The sequence below is a fragment of the Manihot esculenta genome, chromosome 4 (genome assembly GCF_001659605.2).
Source record: "Manihot esculenta cultivar AM560-2 chromosome 4, M.esculenta_v8, whole genome shotgun sequence".
Classification (NCBI taxonomy): domain Eukaryota; kingdom Viridiplantae; phylum Streptophyta; class Magnoliopsida; order Malpighiales; family Euphorbiaceae; genus Manihot; species Manihot esculenta.
The window spans coordinates 17,671,795-17,687,719 of record NC_035164.2 but is presented as its reverse complement, the minus strand read 5'-3'; the positions used below and the strand labels follow the sequence as shown (position 1 = coordinate 17,687,719).

General features: G+C 33.9%; 1 protein-coding gene across 2 annotated transcripts; it reads left to right on the top strand.

Annotated features, from left to right (window-relative positions):
- The first annotated feature begins 271 nt into the window (after positions 1 to 271).
- LOC110613526 (E3 ubiquitin-protein ligase RING1) lies at positions 272 to 8,327 on the top strand. 2 transcript variants are annotated; one of them, XM_021754700.2, is made up of 2 exons: positions 272 to 1,333; positions 8,049 to 8,327. In XM_021754700.2, the coding sequence occupies exon 1, from the start codon at positions 377 to 379 to the stop codon at positions 1,307 to 1,309; it is 933 nt and encodes a 310-aa protein (XP_021610392.1). In that variant the 5' UTR covers positions 272 to 376; the 3' UTR covers positions 1,310 to 1,333; positions 8,049 to 8,327. The 2 variants fall into 2 exon arrangements, with proteins under 2 accessions (XP_021610392.1, XP_021610393.1); XM_021754701.2 differs by having other exon boundaries at positions 273 to 1,327; positions 8,049 to 8,247.
- The last annotated feature ends 7,598 nt before the right edge of the window (positions 8,328 to 15,925 follow it).

The window sequence follows — 15,925 nt, the reverse complement described above, 5'->3', positions numbered from 1 at the left end:
AAGAAGTTTTTAATCTATTATAATTTCAATATAGTGATAATTAACATATGATTTTATTAAAATCGTGGAAATAAAAGTTATTAAATAGTAAAAGAAATTGTATGAATTCCATGACGCTAAAACCAGCTCAGAATAACAAAACATGAACAAATAATAGAAAAAATCAATGGACATAAATAAATGGTGACAGGAAGGCCCAGCCCGTAGCGGTTAGCCATTAGCCCAAGTTCTCAGCTTTATTGAGGCGGTTTAGCCATAAATAATGAATGAACAAAGTAAAAGAGAACTAAAAAAAGCCGTCCATTTTTGTGTTCTTGTAGTCTTCCCTGACCTGACAAAACCAAAGCCGTCTTGACGTCTTCCTAGACAAGCGATCATGTCTTCCTCGGGAGATCCCACCGCCGACTCCGCCGTAGCCAAACCTTACTTCTGCTACCAATGCAACCGCACCGTCACTATAACAGTCTCTGCATCCGCTGACCCTTTTTGTCCTTTATGCCATGAGGGCTTCCTCGAAGAATATGAAAACCCTAACTTCAATTCTCAAAACCCAAACCCAATTCAGAACCTCAATCCTTTCTCTGACCCAAATTTCTCATTCCCGGATCCTATCTCTACCCTCTTGCCTCTTCTTTTCTCATCCTCCACCACCATCGACTTCCAAAACCCTAATCTCTTTGGGAACTCCCGAACTGCTTCTTCTGATCCAGATGCATTCAATCCGATGGACTTTCTGCGCAACCATCTCCAGAACCTCCATTCTGGTGGTGCTCGCATCCAGTTTGTTATCGAGAACCACCCGTCAGATCCGCGTCTGCCTACGAATATTGGAGATTACTTTATTGGGCCTGGTCTAGAACAACTGATTCAACAACTGGCCGAAAATGATCCAAACCGGTATGGGACGCCGCCCGCATCAAAATCAGCTATTGACGGGTTGCCTACTGTTAAAATCACTGAGGAGTTGTTGAATTCGGAAATGAATCAATGTGCCGTTTGCAAAGACGAGTTTGAGAAGGGGGCTGACGCCAAGCAAATGCCCTGTAAGCATGTGTATCACAAGGATTGTATAGTGCCATGGCTTGAAATGCATAATTCATGTCCTGTATGTCGGTATGAGTTGCCCACTGATGATGCTGATTATGAGATTCGGACACGTGGCTCCCAAGGGAGTCAAGGGAGCAATGGAGCAGGAAGTGGCGGAGATAATCGGACATTGGAGAGGCGGTTCAGTATTTCCCTCCCCTGGCCTTTTGGGAGGCAAGGGTCTAGCAGTGATGGTGGAGCTGGTGGGCAAAGTAGCGCTTGAGGACTTCGGATTGAGATTGTGAGTGTAGGTGTTTGTTTACAACGACAAGATATTTTATTTTCGGTTCATTGCTTTTATTGTATTTTATGTGATCCAGTGCTTGAATGATTATTGGATTTCAGATCTTAGAATAATGTTTCTGTGAATTAAGAATGCATGAATCAGTTTGATAACCATGCATTGCTTTTGCATTGGATGTGTTGTAACTTTTTTCTTTTAACAATACGGGAGGGATTTTGGTTTGAAATGGCTGGACGAGTTGTTTTAAGGATATTATGCATCCATATATATAAACGTGCAAGGCACACTAAAGCCCAAATGACCTTGGCACCTAGGTGCAAGGTGCAGGCTTACATCTGAATGGGATGAGGGTGAGGCTAAACTAAATAAATTTTAATAAAATATAAAGAAAACATCATTATTTAACCACACATATTAAAGCATTATTAAGCTTAGAAAAATGTAAAAAATATTTTTGAAATCCAAATAAAATAAATCTAAACTTTTATAGATATTAATTTATTTATAAATACAAGGTTGTATACCAAGGTATTTTCCTTCTACAGCTGAAAATACAAGGGGATGCAAGAAAATTTTTCTGCTATCAATTCTATTGCTGAAAGATAAGATTATTTCATAAGTCATAAGAGGAATTAGGTACTTGTTAAGATTTGCTTAGCTTTATTTACTTGGATTGTTGAAGCTGAAAAAAAAAAGGAAAAACTAAGAAAACCTAGATTGTTAAGTCTTAATTCATCACTAGTGAGATTGATTTGGTTTTGGTTTTGGTTAGTATGCTTTTGTTTGATTTGGTTTTGGGTTTGGTTAGTACGCTTTTGTCTGTGATTGATATGTATATTTTGGGCTCCAACTGATGGACTTTTCAATATAAAGAATGGAGGTGTAGATGACTTAATCATAGGTCCACTTGAGGCATAAATTAAAAAGAAAAAACTGAATGCCTGCTTGGGGAGAGGGAGAGCTGAGGGACTACTGAGAAAAATTCACATGTTTTTTTTTTTGGGGTGGGGGAGGTAGAGCAAAGAAGGAGAGTATAAAGAGTGCATGGTTCAACATAAGCAGCAATTGTTGATGTTGATGATCTCTTCTAAGTCTTTTTCTTTTCTCCTTGTTTGGAGATAGTTGACAGTAATGGAGAGGAAGAAATACTATTTCTTCTTTGTTTCTTAGGGTGTGATTTGTGTCGGTGATAGCATGAGATTATGTTGAAATAAAGGAAAAAAATTAAGGGCATGCCTTGTATGTAATTGAGGTGCCGCCTGGTGTGCCTTACAAGTTACACCTGGTTTGAGCATGCCTTAGTTGTGAATCAGTGATGTTGCCAGCCTTTTGCCTCTAGAAGAGCTAAGTCTTGCTGCTGGTGCACCTCAGGCATCACCTCAACAACACTGTAAAAGTAGTTACTGGTGATAAAGATTATTTTTTATTTGCATTTGGGATATTACATATTTGTATTGGTATAATTCGATTCAAACAACCATGGTAGAAAATCATGCAATCTTAGGCTCATGTATTAGATGAATTCAATTTCATCTTTCAGGATTTGGATTTTTATTTTCTTTAAAATTTTAACATATCATTCTTAATTGTATAGGATATTAGAAAAGCTTTGTGGTTGTTTTTATTTCATTTTGATATATGATACTTTCTACATTTTTTGTTGCATATGCAATCCAAAAGAGTATTCCATTATCCAAATAATTTTAATTTGTTTATTTATGGATTGCTTTTTTGCTTCTTAAAATTTGCTTTTGTAATATATACATTTTTTAATTTTACTAGAAAATCAAATGCGAAGATCAAATGCAATAATAAGAAAGTATTATGTAAGAAATTTGTAAAGGTTACTCTAAACAAATAAGAAAGCAATTTTAATGAGAAATTAATTTTTGCTTACCATGTAACTTTCTTCTTGCTGCTTAAATATTTTATATTGTCATCTAGCTACATATTATTTTCTGCCTTTTGCTTCTATGATAAAAAAATGGGTATTGTGTTCCATGTCATTATATCATGTAACTAGTTGGAGAGTTCTTTGTTTCTAATTTATATGAAATTATTTACTTTTATAATCAGTTTGCTTTTGTGCTAGATTACTGTCTTGACATGAACAACGGCTGTTGTCTTAATTTTTTTTTAAATTTTATTTTATCCTTTTAATTCTTAATAGCATTGTCTTATTCAATGGTATGTGGTGTGTGATCATTAGGTACAAGTTTAAGCTCAAGAGAAGCTACTTTTTCTAAAACTGCAGATGGTTTGTCTTATTTTTTCATCCTTGTACATATGAGTCCCTCTAGATGAGAGATATCAAATATGAAAATTATTTTTATTATTATTTTTTCTCTTGTTTCTGTGTTGAGCGGTGAATAAGTCCATGCAACTAGCTAGTTTTGAATTTAAAATTGAAAAGAAAAGAAATTAATGATATGTATAATTGCATGTTAAGTCCAAGTGAAATGGTGTGCAGTCCTTTATTGGAAGTTTTACCAATAACCACAATGGGTGACTTTCTTTATATTGAGCCATTTATATCATAATAGGTGCTGTAATTCTTCCTATATATTGAGCTGTTCATATTTATGGAGCTCCGAAGAAACTGAAAGAAATATTGGTTTACATACCTTGATTAATGCTGCTGCAAGGATATACACTGGGTATGGTCTATTCTGTTTCTGTATATTTTCTTTTGTGTAAAAATATCTAAACTATTTCATTAGTTCCCATACATAGAAAATTGAAAATACAAGAAGTGTTTCGAATATAGATAAATTTTTGATGTGATGTACTGAATGGCTTATGTGGGGGATTGTTTTTCTCCCTTGCTTCTTTTCTTTCTTTCTTTCTTTTTTTTAAACTATCAATGGAGAGATTTTAAGGGAGTTGTTAGAAAATTTTGGCACTCTATCCGACAGATCTAGTGTATTATTTCTGCCTTTTTTTTATATTCTTCTTTTTATCTCTAGAAGAATAACAATCTAATTCATTGATTGTCCAACTTAACAAATTGGCATAGATGTTTTGTTGAATTTTCAATTGATGTATTTTGTGATTGATACAAGTGTACACAATTAAAAAGGGAAAATTTTGGGAAGTCTCTTTGGATTAGGTCAAGCCAATTGATTGAGAAAGTCTTAAGAAATTGCAATGGTTCTTATTATCATGTAGACCTTGATCTTTTGATGAGAAGTATGTTTTATGTTTGATGTGGTAAGATTTATTTTTGAATCATTGGATGGAGGATGGTGCCATATTAGGGGTTGCATGGGCATTTCTTCTCTTGCATCCTTGGTGTGATGTAAACCCTTTAGGACATTTTAACATTGTAGTACTTATGTACGTGGCACTGTGAGCCCTTTGCAAAAGGTGTAAACTTTAGAAAGGAATTATTTCTGCCATCTTGGAGCTCTCATCTTGAAGGAAAGGGGGATAAAAGGGGATAAAAAAGGTTGCTTGTCCCAGAAAGAAAGACTTGAAGGAGAAAATGCTATAGAATTGTAAAGCACTTGTTGAGCTTTATAGGGAATATTTGGCTCCTTATATGGCTTCTTAATTTGTCCCAAAGAAAAAAAGAAATAATTTGGCACTCATCCTTTGTGGCAAAGTTGCCAAATGAAGACAATTTATAAAGAAAATGTTTAATGTAAGGTAGGATGTTAGGAGTTGTTAGGTTTGAAATCTGCTAGTCTCCATCCCCTTTCTTAACCTTTTTTTTTTCTAAACAATTACAATATTATGTGTAGAGTTTGTTAAGCTCATCATCTTCTGTTCTTAAAAGGTGTATTTAAGAGATTAGCTCTCATCATATGCTTTTGGTGGTATTTTCTATCCTGTAGAATTTTCATACTGGTGAGACTTAGCACTATCTTCAGACATAAGCTTATGGTAATTGCTTTTGTTAACCGAGTTGAGAGCTTTTTGGAATTGCATCCATTTAAGTTGCAATAGAAATTATTTTACAGAACTGTTCAAAAATTTAAATATTTATTTAAATAGTTTTTTTTTCTTCATTTTTAAGTATATATATTGTTTTTATGGTATTGTTTGATAAAACACTCATATTTTAGATAATTTACAAAATTACATTGATAAAACGTCTTCCCATTAAAATTAAAATGTCTCAAATAATCAATGGTTCTATATAATATTTGTCATTTTGGGCCTTTTGCAGTTATGTTTAGCTTATCTAATACGCAAGTATTAAAAGCAAGTGCTAGCATGCAGACTGTCTCAAATATATAAATGTCATTAAGCATATGTGTGATGGGGCAGTGACAAGTGTGAGAATGATGGGCAGTGATATAAATGATTTCCTTATAACTATAGGTTTATATCAGGAATAAGGGTTGAATCTGTTAGTGTTTTCCTTTAGTTATTTATGAGCTAAAGCTAGTCATATTTAAATGCATGTCCCATATGTGTTATCTGCTGATGGTGTGGTAGTGGATGAAACTGCTGAGGGAACTAATGAGCAGATGGAGTGAGGGAAGAATTTGGAGAGTAAGGATTCTTGACTAAGTAGATGTAAGATGGCATCATGAGTTTCACTTTCATAGAAGGTATGCAAGGGAGGTTCAATTGGAGAGAGTTTTATTACTAAAATGCTATTAGTTTAAATACTTAATTTCTTTCATATAGAAGGATTAAGTGATAGATGAGAAAGTAATGCATAGAATCAGAATAAGATGGATGAAATGGAGTGCAACATGTTTGCTATTTGACCTTAGGATCTCTAATAGTGAAGGGGTAAGTTCTACGGAAGTGTGGTCATGCTAGCTGTGAAGTATGGCATTGAATGTCTTGGCACTTAAAGGGTATAATATATCCACAAGATGAGTGATAGAAATGCAGCTGTTAAGATTGATGTATGATAACATGATAATAAATAAGATTTAAAATGACCACATTTGTATGTAGCACATATTGGGGATAAAATAAGAGGTCAATTAGGATGGTTGGTCTTGACAAGGAATGAGAAAGGAAAAGTTGAGATCTAAAAATATGTGGAATTAGTATAAAAAAATACATTTTTTTTATAAAATATACAATTTTAGATTTGGAAATCAATGTGGAATTGTTCTTATAGTTACAGTTGATCCCGACTAGTTTTGAAATTAAGACATGGTTATTATAGTTATTAATGTCATGCATAAGGAAGTGCATACAGATGATTGGGCAATTACATTATGGGGACAAGGCAAGTGATGACATTATAGAGGCACATTCATTTCCTGAGGTTTAAAGAGAGAAAGATGTTCCTGCCTAGTCATGCTGTTGATATGTTGCTGTAAAAGTCGCCATGGTGGGACCTTTAGAAATATGGCTACCAGCTGCTAGAGTTTGGGGTCTCCTTTTTCTTTATTTCTTTCTTTCTTTAAAAAAAAGAAACGTTTTTAGCAACAAATATAAAACTAATCTCTTTCTCTCTCTCTCTCTCTCTCTCTCTCCCTCCCTCCTTTTGAACTTCAATAATGAAACTAATTTGACATTTTTTTCAGGCAAAGAATGTGAAAGGTTCATTACTCTGTGTACCTTCAAATGTATTGTCCATATTTGATTGGGTTTCATTCAAGAAACCTATTTATTTCATATCATTAACTTTTAAATTGATATTTCTAGCTAAAGACAAACGCATCGAGGGTGATTAAAAATTGTAGTTTATATGATTTTGTTTATGAATTAATTTGTTTCTTTTGAAATTAGATAAAAAAGATTGTTACAATTTTTTCAAGTTGAGACATCCTGAAGAATATCTCATGAGTTCAAGGTTTTCTTAATCCAGTCCAACAAATGATATCACATAGTTTTACAAGATGAGGTGTTTAATAACATTTTATAATCTTTATTCAAATGATATTTTTGTCGTGTTTCGTTTAGATTAGCTCTGTATCCATACTCTTAAAATTGTCTGACTTTTGTCAATTATGTACTGCTAATTGCTTGATTTTATTATTACTATTATATCTTAAATATTGAAAGGTTCTTCTTGCCTTCTTGTATCTCACCTCTTTCAGTCTCATGCTTAGGCTGAAAGATTTATTTGCGCCTTTCTGCTTTAATAAACTTTGCATGTTACAAATGAGGTCTAGTGAGCCTTTTGCGAGTAAGCTTTGAGTAGCTCATCAACCACATGGCATATTTGAGGCCTTGGGAATTATTTATAAGTGTAATTGAATGCTGTGATTTAATTTGTGAAACTTTTAATGTATTGGTTTGATACATGGCTGGGAGCCAATCTGTGTTTATACACGAGTTGAGAACCAAAATTAGTGTTAGTAAGGATTTTTGCTTGGGATGATAATGATGGAATTGTTTGCCACAGTCATAAGATGTGTGTGGCATTCCTTGGTGACTCCACTTACAAATTTATTTGGAGGCTTGCAGCAGGAGATAGCTGCATTACTATTGTTTCTTGGAAGATCTCTACCCCTTATTCTATGATTTGTTTGGTTTGCTTGTTAAACTGGGACAGGAGAATTTTGGATAGTTGGTGTGATACATGGTTTGTTTTCTTTTATGTGCTTTTGCTTTCTCTTGTTCCCTATCATTCCTTTTGAAATTCTATGCTAGAAATTTTCCAAAAATTTAATATGCCATTGACTTGCATGTTTCTCATATTTTAAAGATCTGATATCTTTACCAATGATGCTTAGTTTCGACTGAACTAGTTTGGACATTTGCATTTCTGATCTTCATTAACGTTTTGTCAACTTTGCAGCTGATGTTATGTGGAAAAATCAAGAGCAGATTTTCTTGCAGAAAATCTGGACAAAGGAAAATCTTTACAAAAGCTGGAACAGTTGTGTGTAAAACTCTTATTAGACATGGTAGCCTTTATAATACATACACTGATTTCTGAGTTGCATAATTTGTATAGATTGATATATTTGTTTAGATGCTTTCTCGTTATTTGTTCTCGTCGTTTGGTTTCTTGTAAATTTTGGAAGGTTTTGCTCTGAAATTGATACCTATTAGTCCAAGACTGCTGATTCTTGAAGAGGCTATGCAAACTGCTTACGGTTATAAGGAGCTCTTACCATATGTGATAGGCTTGGATCAGATAAATTATATATAGCAAATGACGAATAGCATTAATAATTGGATTTAGATCAAACCATGCATCATCAAATAACGGCAGATTTGGGTTGCCATAACCGAGAGAGGAGGTGGCATGATCGAGACTCAGATTTGATTGGTGTAATGAATCGGTTAGGTGATTTTCGAAGTTGTAATGTTTGCGTTTAGATACGGTGGACGACTGAAAACGAAGATGTTTACAAGGAGTGAATTTGTTTTACGACGGGACGACCGGACCACTCAAGTTATATACAGGGAGAATAACATCTACTTTATAAACCTAGTTTTATATAAAACATAAAATTATATTATTAAATGGGAAAATTATTAAATTTGTGGGATAAAATTTATTGGTTGGTCCATTTTAAAAAAGAAAATTCATTGATTGATTTTTTATTTTAAAATATATATTAAAATATTTTTAATATTTTAAAAAAATTTATTAATTTTAATTATCGAATATTTTATTATTTTGATTTTAAAAATTTATCAATTAGTGTTTTATATTTTTAAAAAAATTATTTTTTAAAGTAGAGTTCACTAATAAGTTTTGTCAGAGATTAAATAATTAAATTTTCCCATAAAAAATATTTAAATATTTATATTTTTATTATAAAAATTTTAATATATAATTTATAATTTAATTTTATAATAAAATATTAAAATTATAATATTATATATGAGAATAATCTATAAAAATGTAATACTACAATAACCATGTGATGACTAATTTATTAAATTTATTTTTTTTAAAGTATTATAATCTGTTCATTGTAAAGAATTTATTTTTTAGTGATATTTATGTATAAGAGTCGTATAAAATAAAGATCGGTAGAATAATAATAGAGATAATTAATTTTAAAATAAAATTGATGAAGATTATAATTGATAAATTTTATTATTTTTTACAATTAGTTTTAAATTAAAAATTTTAAATAATAATAAATTTATTTATTATTTTTTAATTAATTAAAATATATTTTAATTTAATTTTTGAATATTAATATTATTTATAAATCAGTTACTGTAATTTTAAAAATTTATTAAAATATTTTTTTCCATCTATTTTTGTACTTTTTTCATTAAATTTTTGGTAAGTGGAGAGAAAAAAAAAAATTTGAATCCTAAATCACCCTCCATTTTTGGCTTATAAGAAAATCCCTTATCTCCCATCACTTTGTTTCTTTCTCCACACATCATTTTCCCATATTTTTTCTTGCAATTTTTTTTTTCAGTTGTTTCGGTGGGCGAGCTCCGATGCTCCATAGATGAGGGATGAGAGAAGTTGGAGGATGGGGCTGGCAAGTAACCCTAAGGCAAACCAGGATAGCGAATGCCATAGGAAAATGAAAGAGTTTGAAACGGGCGCTTTTTTTCTTTTGAACTCTTGGCTAGTTTATTTTTTTTTTTTATTTGGAGCAGATTATGCATTGTTTTTTATTAATTTCTTTTATTCTGTTGATTGAATTTGGTGCAGTGATGGATACAAAAATTCAGTTCATAAATTTATCGATTTTTTTATTATTATTTTATAATTATTGTTTACTTTCTTTTATTATAATAATATATGATTGATTATTATAATTCTATTTAATTTTATATTATTTTCAAATCAACCAATTGTTAATTATTAATTTTTTAAATAAGTATTCAAAATATTTTTTAATATTTAATAAAATTTAATATTTTTAAAATAATATAATTGAAAAGTTAATAAAATAAATTATTTTTTTAATGTATGAAAAATTAAAATAAACAAAAAAATAAAATAAAGAGAGTATGAAATAAATATATATTCAGAAAATAATTTTTTATAAAAATAATAAATTATTATAATTAAATTATGATATTCTCATTTATTTTTTATTCATTAAAATATATTGTTAATAATATCATTATCAACGTTTGAAAATATATTTTTTAATATAAGTTATCGATAAATTATTTATAATTTATCGTTTTAGAATCAATTTTCAATGATATTTACTTTCGTTATGGTTGTAATATACAAATTTATAAAAAAAATTATTATAATAATATAATATTTTAATATATGATTTACTATTGAAATTTAATTTTTTTTTAAAAATATTTTAATGAATTAAAAATTATTTTTGTATAATTTCAATTATATAAATAAATTAGTAACTAAGTGAGATAAATAAAAAAATATCACTTAATAATAAAATAGTATATAAAAATAAATTAAATAATGAATGAATAACTTAAGATTTGAACTTGAAATCTTAAAAATGAGAAGCAAAGTTTTTGGATTAAAAAATAATATAGAAGATGAGGGACTAAATAGTAAATTTTTTTTGATAAATGAATTAAAAAATTTGAAATTATAAAATATAATGATGATTTAATTAAATAATTTTGAAATAAGGATGAGTTGGTAAATTTTTTAAACATATAGGGATCTAATAATAATTTTTCATATTTTAAGAAAATTTATCTATATACCCTTAAAAATTTTCAAAAATTTCAGGGGGCCATAACCCCTTTGGCCAGCTCCATCCTATGTAAATTTACTATTATAATCTTGTTTCATTTTATTTTATTTCTAAAAAAAATCTCTCAAACATTTATTTAATATTGAATAAAATTTAATATTATTAATATGATTATAATTGAAAAGTTAATAAAAAAAATTATTTTTTTAATAAGTGTATGATAAGATATAAATACAAGAGATCGCTAAGATCGCGACATGTGTTCATGGGATTCAGAAGGATTCCTTGAATTTTTCCATTTGGTCTGACCAGGTAATAGAAAGCTCGACCTATGAGAGACGAGGATCAGGCCACCAACACCCCAACCCTACCAAAACTCGGAACGGATGCCGAACCACTTCAAAGTTCGTACCACAATGAGGTATCAATTAAGGAAACGACTGAATTTAGTAATTGAGGGAACCCACCTCGATGCAGATCGGGTGAGCTGGGCACAACCTAATGAAACTAGGGTAGGATGTCGACTTCTTACACATTGGTCATCTCCTCGGTATGACATGGGGAATTAAATGCGCGTGCAATGAACAGTGACAATGTAACGTGCTTGACAGTCCAAGCATGGGCAAGCTGACTCCGTATTTATTAGTCAATTGCTCCCATTAAATGAGCCGCTTGACAAACCTGCTGAAAGGCGCTCTAGTCATATTCGACGGAACGTGTCATAGTGAACGTCAGTGCGACTAGGGGTATATATACCTCTGGTATAGTCCGAACTGGGGGTATTCCTGATCTCAGGCAAATCACCATCTTGACTCCCTCAAGAAATCTCAATCTCTCCAAGCTCAACACCCGATTCATTAACCCTCATTTTATTTCTAGCATTTTACTTCTCATTAAAACAATTCCAGTTCATTGATTTCTCCACTGAATTAAACTATTGTCCAGGTGTTTACATCTTGTGACTCCCTAGATCTTAACTTCATTAGTTGGCACCGTCTGTGGGAACGACAAAAATTATTCTATTACCAAAGTTTTCAAACTAAACCCATTGAGATACATGGTGAATCAAGAAAAGCTAAAAACAGCAACATGAGGGATCGGAAGGAAGAAAAATAGTGGAATAACTAGAGAACCACCGACTAAATCTATAAACCACACAGTGAAAGCCTGATAGAAGAAGCTGTTGATGTGAAAAGGAGTGCAACACAAGGACGGTCAACCAATCATGGGAGAAAAGTGATATGCATGATTTAACTAAGTTGTCAAGTTGCTTCTTTATATCAAAGTATTTGTATTGTCATGATTACGAAAGTTAAATCTTCTTGAGATTATAGGAAGAAAACTGTTTTTATTTTCTTACCTCTTGTGTAGTAAGTTACAGAGTTTATATAGTACATGATATGAACAATTAGACCTTTGATTGAACCCTCAATTATGTCCTAGAATCGTGCTATGCTAAATATGGTAAGATTTGATCACTGACTGATTTACAATCATGGCAGAGGATTCTTTCCAACAACTGATTGATTTACAATCATGGCAGAGGATTCTTTCCAACACTCCCCCTCAAGTTGGTTCATGTGGATCTAGCATACCCAACTTGCCCAAAACCTCATGGAATATTCGTCCAGCTACTGCTTTGGTTAGGATGTCCGCCCATTGATCCTCTGATCGAACAAATGGTAAAGATATCAGACCACTGTCCAACTTTTCTTTGATGAAATGTCGGTCTATTTCAACATGTTTTGTTCGATCATGTTGAACTGGATTTTCAGAAATGCTTATTGCCGCCTTGTTGTCACAACGGAGTTCAGCTGCATCCTTTGATGGGAATCCAAGCTCAAACATCAACTTTCTGATCCATAGGAGTTCTGCCAGTCCTTTTGCTATTCCCCTGAATTCTGCTTCAGCACTTGACAGTGCCACCACCTTTTGTTTCTTACTTTTCCACGTTACCAAATTTCCTCCGACAAAGGTAAAGTATCCTGAAGTAGATCGTCTGTCAGAGAGATCTCCTGCCCAACTTGCGCCGTATATCCACTGATACTGAAATGACCATTCTTTTTGAACAACATGCCCATCCCAGCTGTTCCTTTCAAATATCGAACGATTCTTAATGCTGCCTCCATATGGTCTTGTTTTGGATCATGCATGAACTGACTTACCAAACTCACAGCATATGCCACGTCTGGTCTGGTGTGTGATAAATAAATCAGTTTTCCTACCAGTCTCTGGTACCTCCCCCTGTCTGTGGGTCCTTCTTTTGAGTCCTTGCTCAACTCGTGATTGACCATTACCGGGGTATCGACTGGTTTGCAATCTATCATTCCTGTTTCAGTTAACAGATCAAGAATGTACTTTCTCTGTGATATTAGAATTCCCTGGTTTGATCTGAGAACTTCGATTCCAAGAAAATATTTTAGCATCCCCAGGTCTTTCATCTCAAATTCTTGGAATAAGTTGTCCCTCAGTTGTTTGATTTCGTCCACATCATCTCCAGTTATAATCATGTCATCCACGTATATAATCAAACACGTGATCTTCCTTCCTTGCCTCTTCAAGAATAGAGTGTGATCGGAGTTACTCTGTCGATATCCATTTTTCTTCATTGCTTGAGTAAATCTCCCAAACCATGCTCTGGGTGACTGTTTCAACCCATACAAGGCTCGCCTCAATCGACACACTTCTCCCCTTCTATATCCACTCATGAACCCTGGTGGAGCATCCATGTATACTTCCTCCTCCAGATCACCATGTAAGAAAGCATTTTTCACATCAAATTGGTGAAGTGGCCAGTCTAGGTTTGCAGCTAGAGAGAATAGGACCCGTATTGTATCAATTTTTGCTACTGGAGAGAATGTTTCAGAATAGTCAACTCCATAAGTCTGAGTATATCCTTTTGCTACAAGTCTAGCTTTATATCTGTCCACCGTTCCGTCTGACTTATACTTTATGGTAAACACCCATTTGCATCCCACTGGTCGTTTTCCCTTGGGTAGCCAGCATTTTTCCCAGGTCTTGTTTTTCTCCAGGGCATCCATCTCGGTCTCGATCGCCTCAACCCATCTTTTGTCCTTCTGGGCCTCTGTGGCATCCTTTGGTATCCATTCTGAGCAAATGTTTTTCTGTAGGTTGACCAACTGAGGTGATAGTCTTTCTCCTCTGGTAACATTTGCCACAGGGTATCTGGACCTGGTTGCCTCGAATTCTGGATCATATCTCTTGGGTGGAATTCCTCTATTATTCCGAGGGGGTAGGACATATTGGCCTGTTTCATAAACCTCAAGGAAAATGGGTTCAGTAGTAAGGTTATTAGAACCAGGGGAAAGTTCAGATTCACATACCTCAGTTGTGTGTTCCTCAGGATATTCTACGGTGTCAGGTTCTGGTTGTGACGTTGAGACCGAGGACTGTACTAGATGGTCAGTGTCTCCCAGTTCTGGTGTAGACTCAGGAAGAGAAGAATGATCAAGTTCTGGCCCCTCCTGACTAAGCCAATTTGGCAGTGGTGGTGATTGTGCCGTTGTCTCCCCCTCACTGCTAGTTGGCGAGGGAAAAAAATATTCCTCTTCCAGAAAAGTGCAGTCCATGGTAGTGAAGAGCCGTTTAGAGATTGGGTCAAAACACCAATAGCCCTTTTTATGGACACCATAACCAAAGAAAACACACTTAAGAGCACATGGATCAAGTTTAGTGCGGTGTGTTTTAGGAATGTGAACATAAACTGTACAACCAAAGATTTTAGGTGGAAGGTTGAGAAAGGAAGGGATGGTGTGATGAGAGGACAAGGTATGCAAGGGAGATTGGAAATTAAGGACGCGAGACGGAAGTCGATTGATGAGGTAAATGGATGTGGCAACTGCTTCAGACCAAAACTTAGGAGGAACTTGGGCTTCAAACAATAGGGCTCGGGCAGTCTCAAGGATATGTCGATTTTTCCTTTCAGCAACCCTATTTTGCTGTGGTGTATAAGGACAAGTAGTTTGGTGAAGGATCCCATTATCCCGGAAAAAGGTTTGGAGATGATTATTGACAAATTCCCCCCCATTGTCAGATCGGAGGACTTGAATGGTCTTGTGAAATTGGGTTTTAATCATGCGGAAAAAATCACAGAATTTCTCAGCCACTTCACTTTTTTGTCTTAACAGGTAAACCCAAGTAACACGAGTGCAATCATCAATAAAAGTCACAAAGTATCTATAATCAGGGGAGACAGTTTCCGGGGCAGGCCCCCATACATCAGAGTGTATTATTGAGAAGGGAGTATCAGATTTATTTGTGGATATATGATAAGTACTCTTATGACTCTTAGCAATCACACATGAAGAACAAACTGGAATGTCAATGGATTTAAACTCAGGAAACAAAGTACGAAGATAATCACTTGACGGATGGCCGTAGCGCCGGTGCCAGAGCCATAACTGTCGGGTTGAGGACCCTTGAGCTAAATGGGCTGACCCAGTACTTGAGATCTCCTCCACATAGTACAGTCCATCTTTCTGAGTACCACGGCCCAGTACCGTGCCCGTATGAATATCCTGCAAAACACAAAAATGAGGATACATGAGTACTCTGCAATTTAACTGTTTGGTGATCTGACTGACAGAGAGTAATTTGCAAGATAAGGAAGGTACATAGAGGCTGTTGGAGACATTTAAAGTGGGGGTTATAGAAACGGTACCACCACCGATGACCGGGAAAGAGCCACCGGTAGCGTTTAGAATATTGGATTTTGAGGGTGGGGCTGACACAACAAAATCTGAAGAATCATTAGTCATAGTGTCTGTGGCTCCTGAATCAAATATCCACCCACTAGTATTTTGTACCTTGTTAGAATTAAAACAAGCAGAGGCACATTTAGATTTATTTAAAGAGACAGGGGTAGAAAGGTCATTTGTCCTCCTTTCTAACCCTAAAATACCTCCTTTCTGATCATAAGGGACACCCGTGCCTCCTCCTTTCGCGGCTCCTTGTAGTGCCGTGATAAACATCTCCATCATCTTTGCCCATACAACATAATTGGAATCATTCAATTTTATGTTGGACGGTGGCTGTGCTGAAT

What these genes read in the sequence shown, in the direction of transcription:
- LOC110613526 (XM_021754700.2), top strand. Translation starts at nt 377, where the DNA reads ATGTCTTCCTCGGGAGATCCCACCGCCGACTCCGCCGTAGCCAAACCT.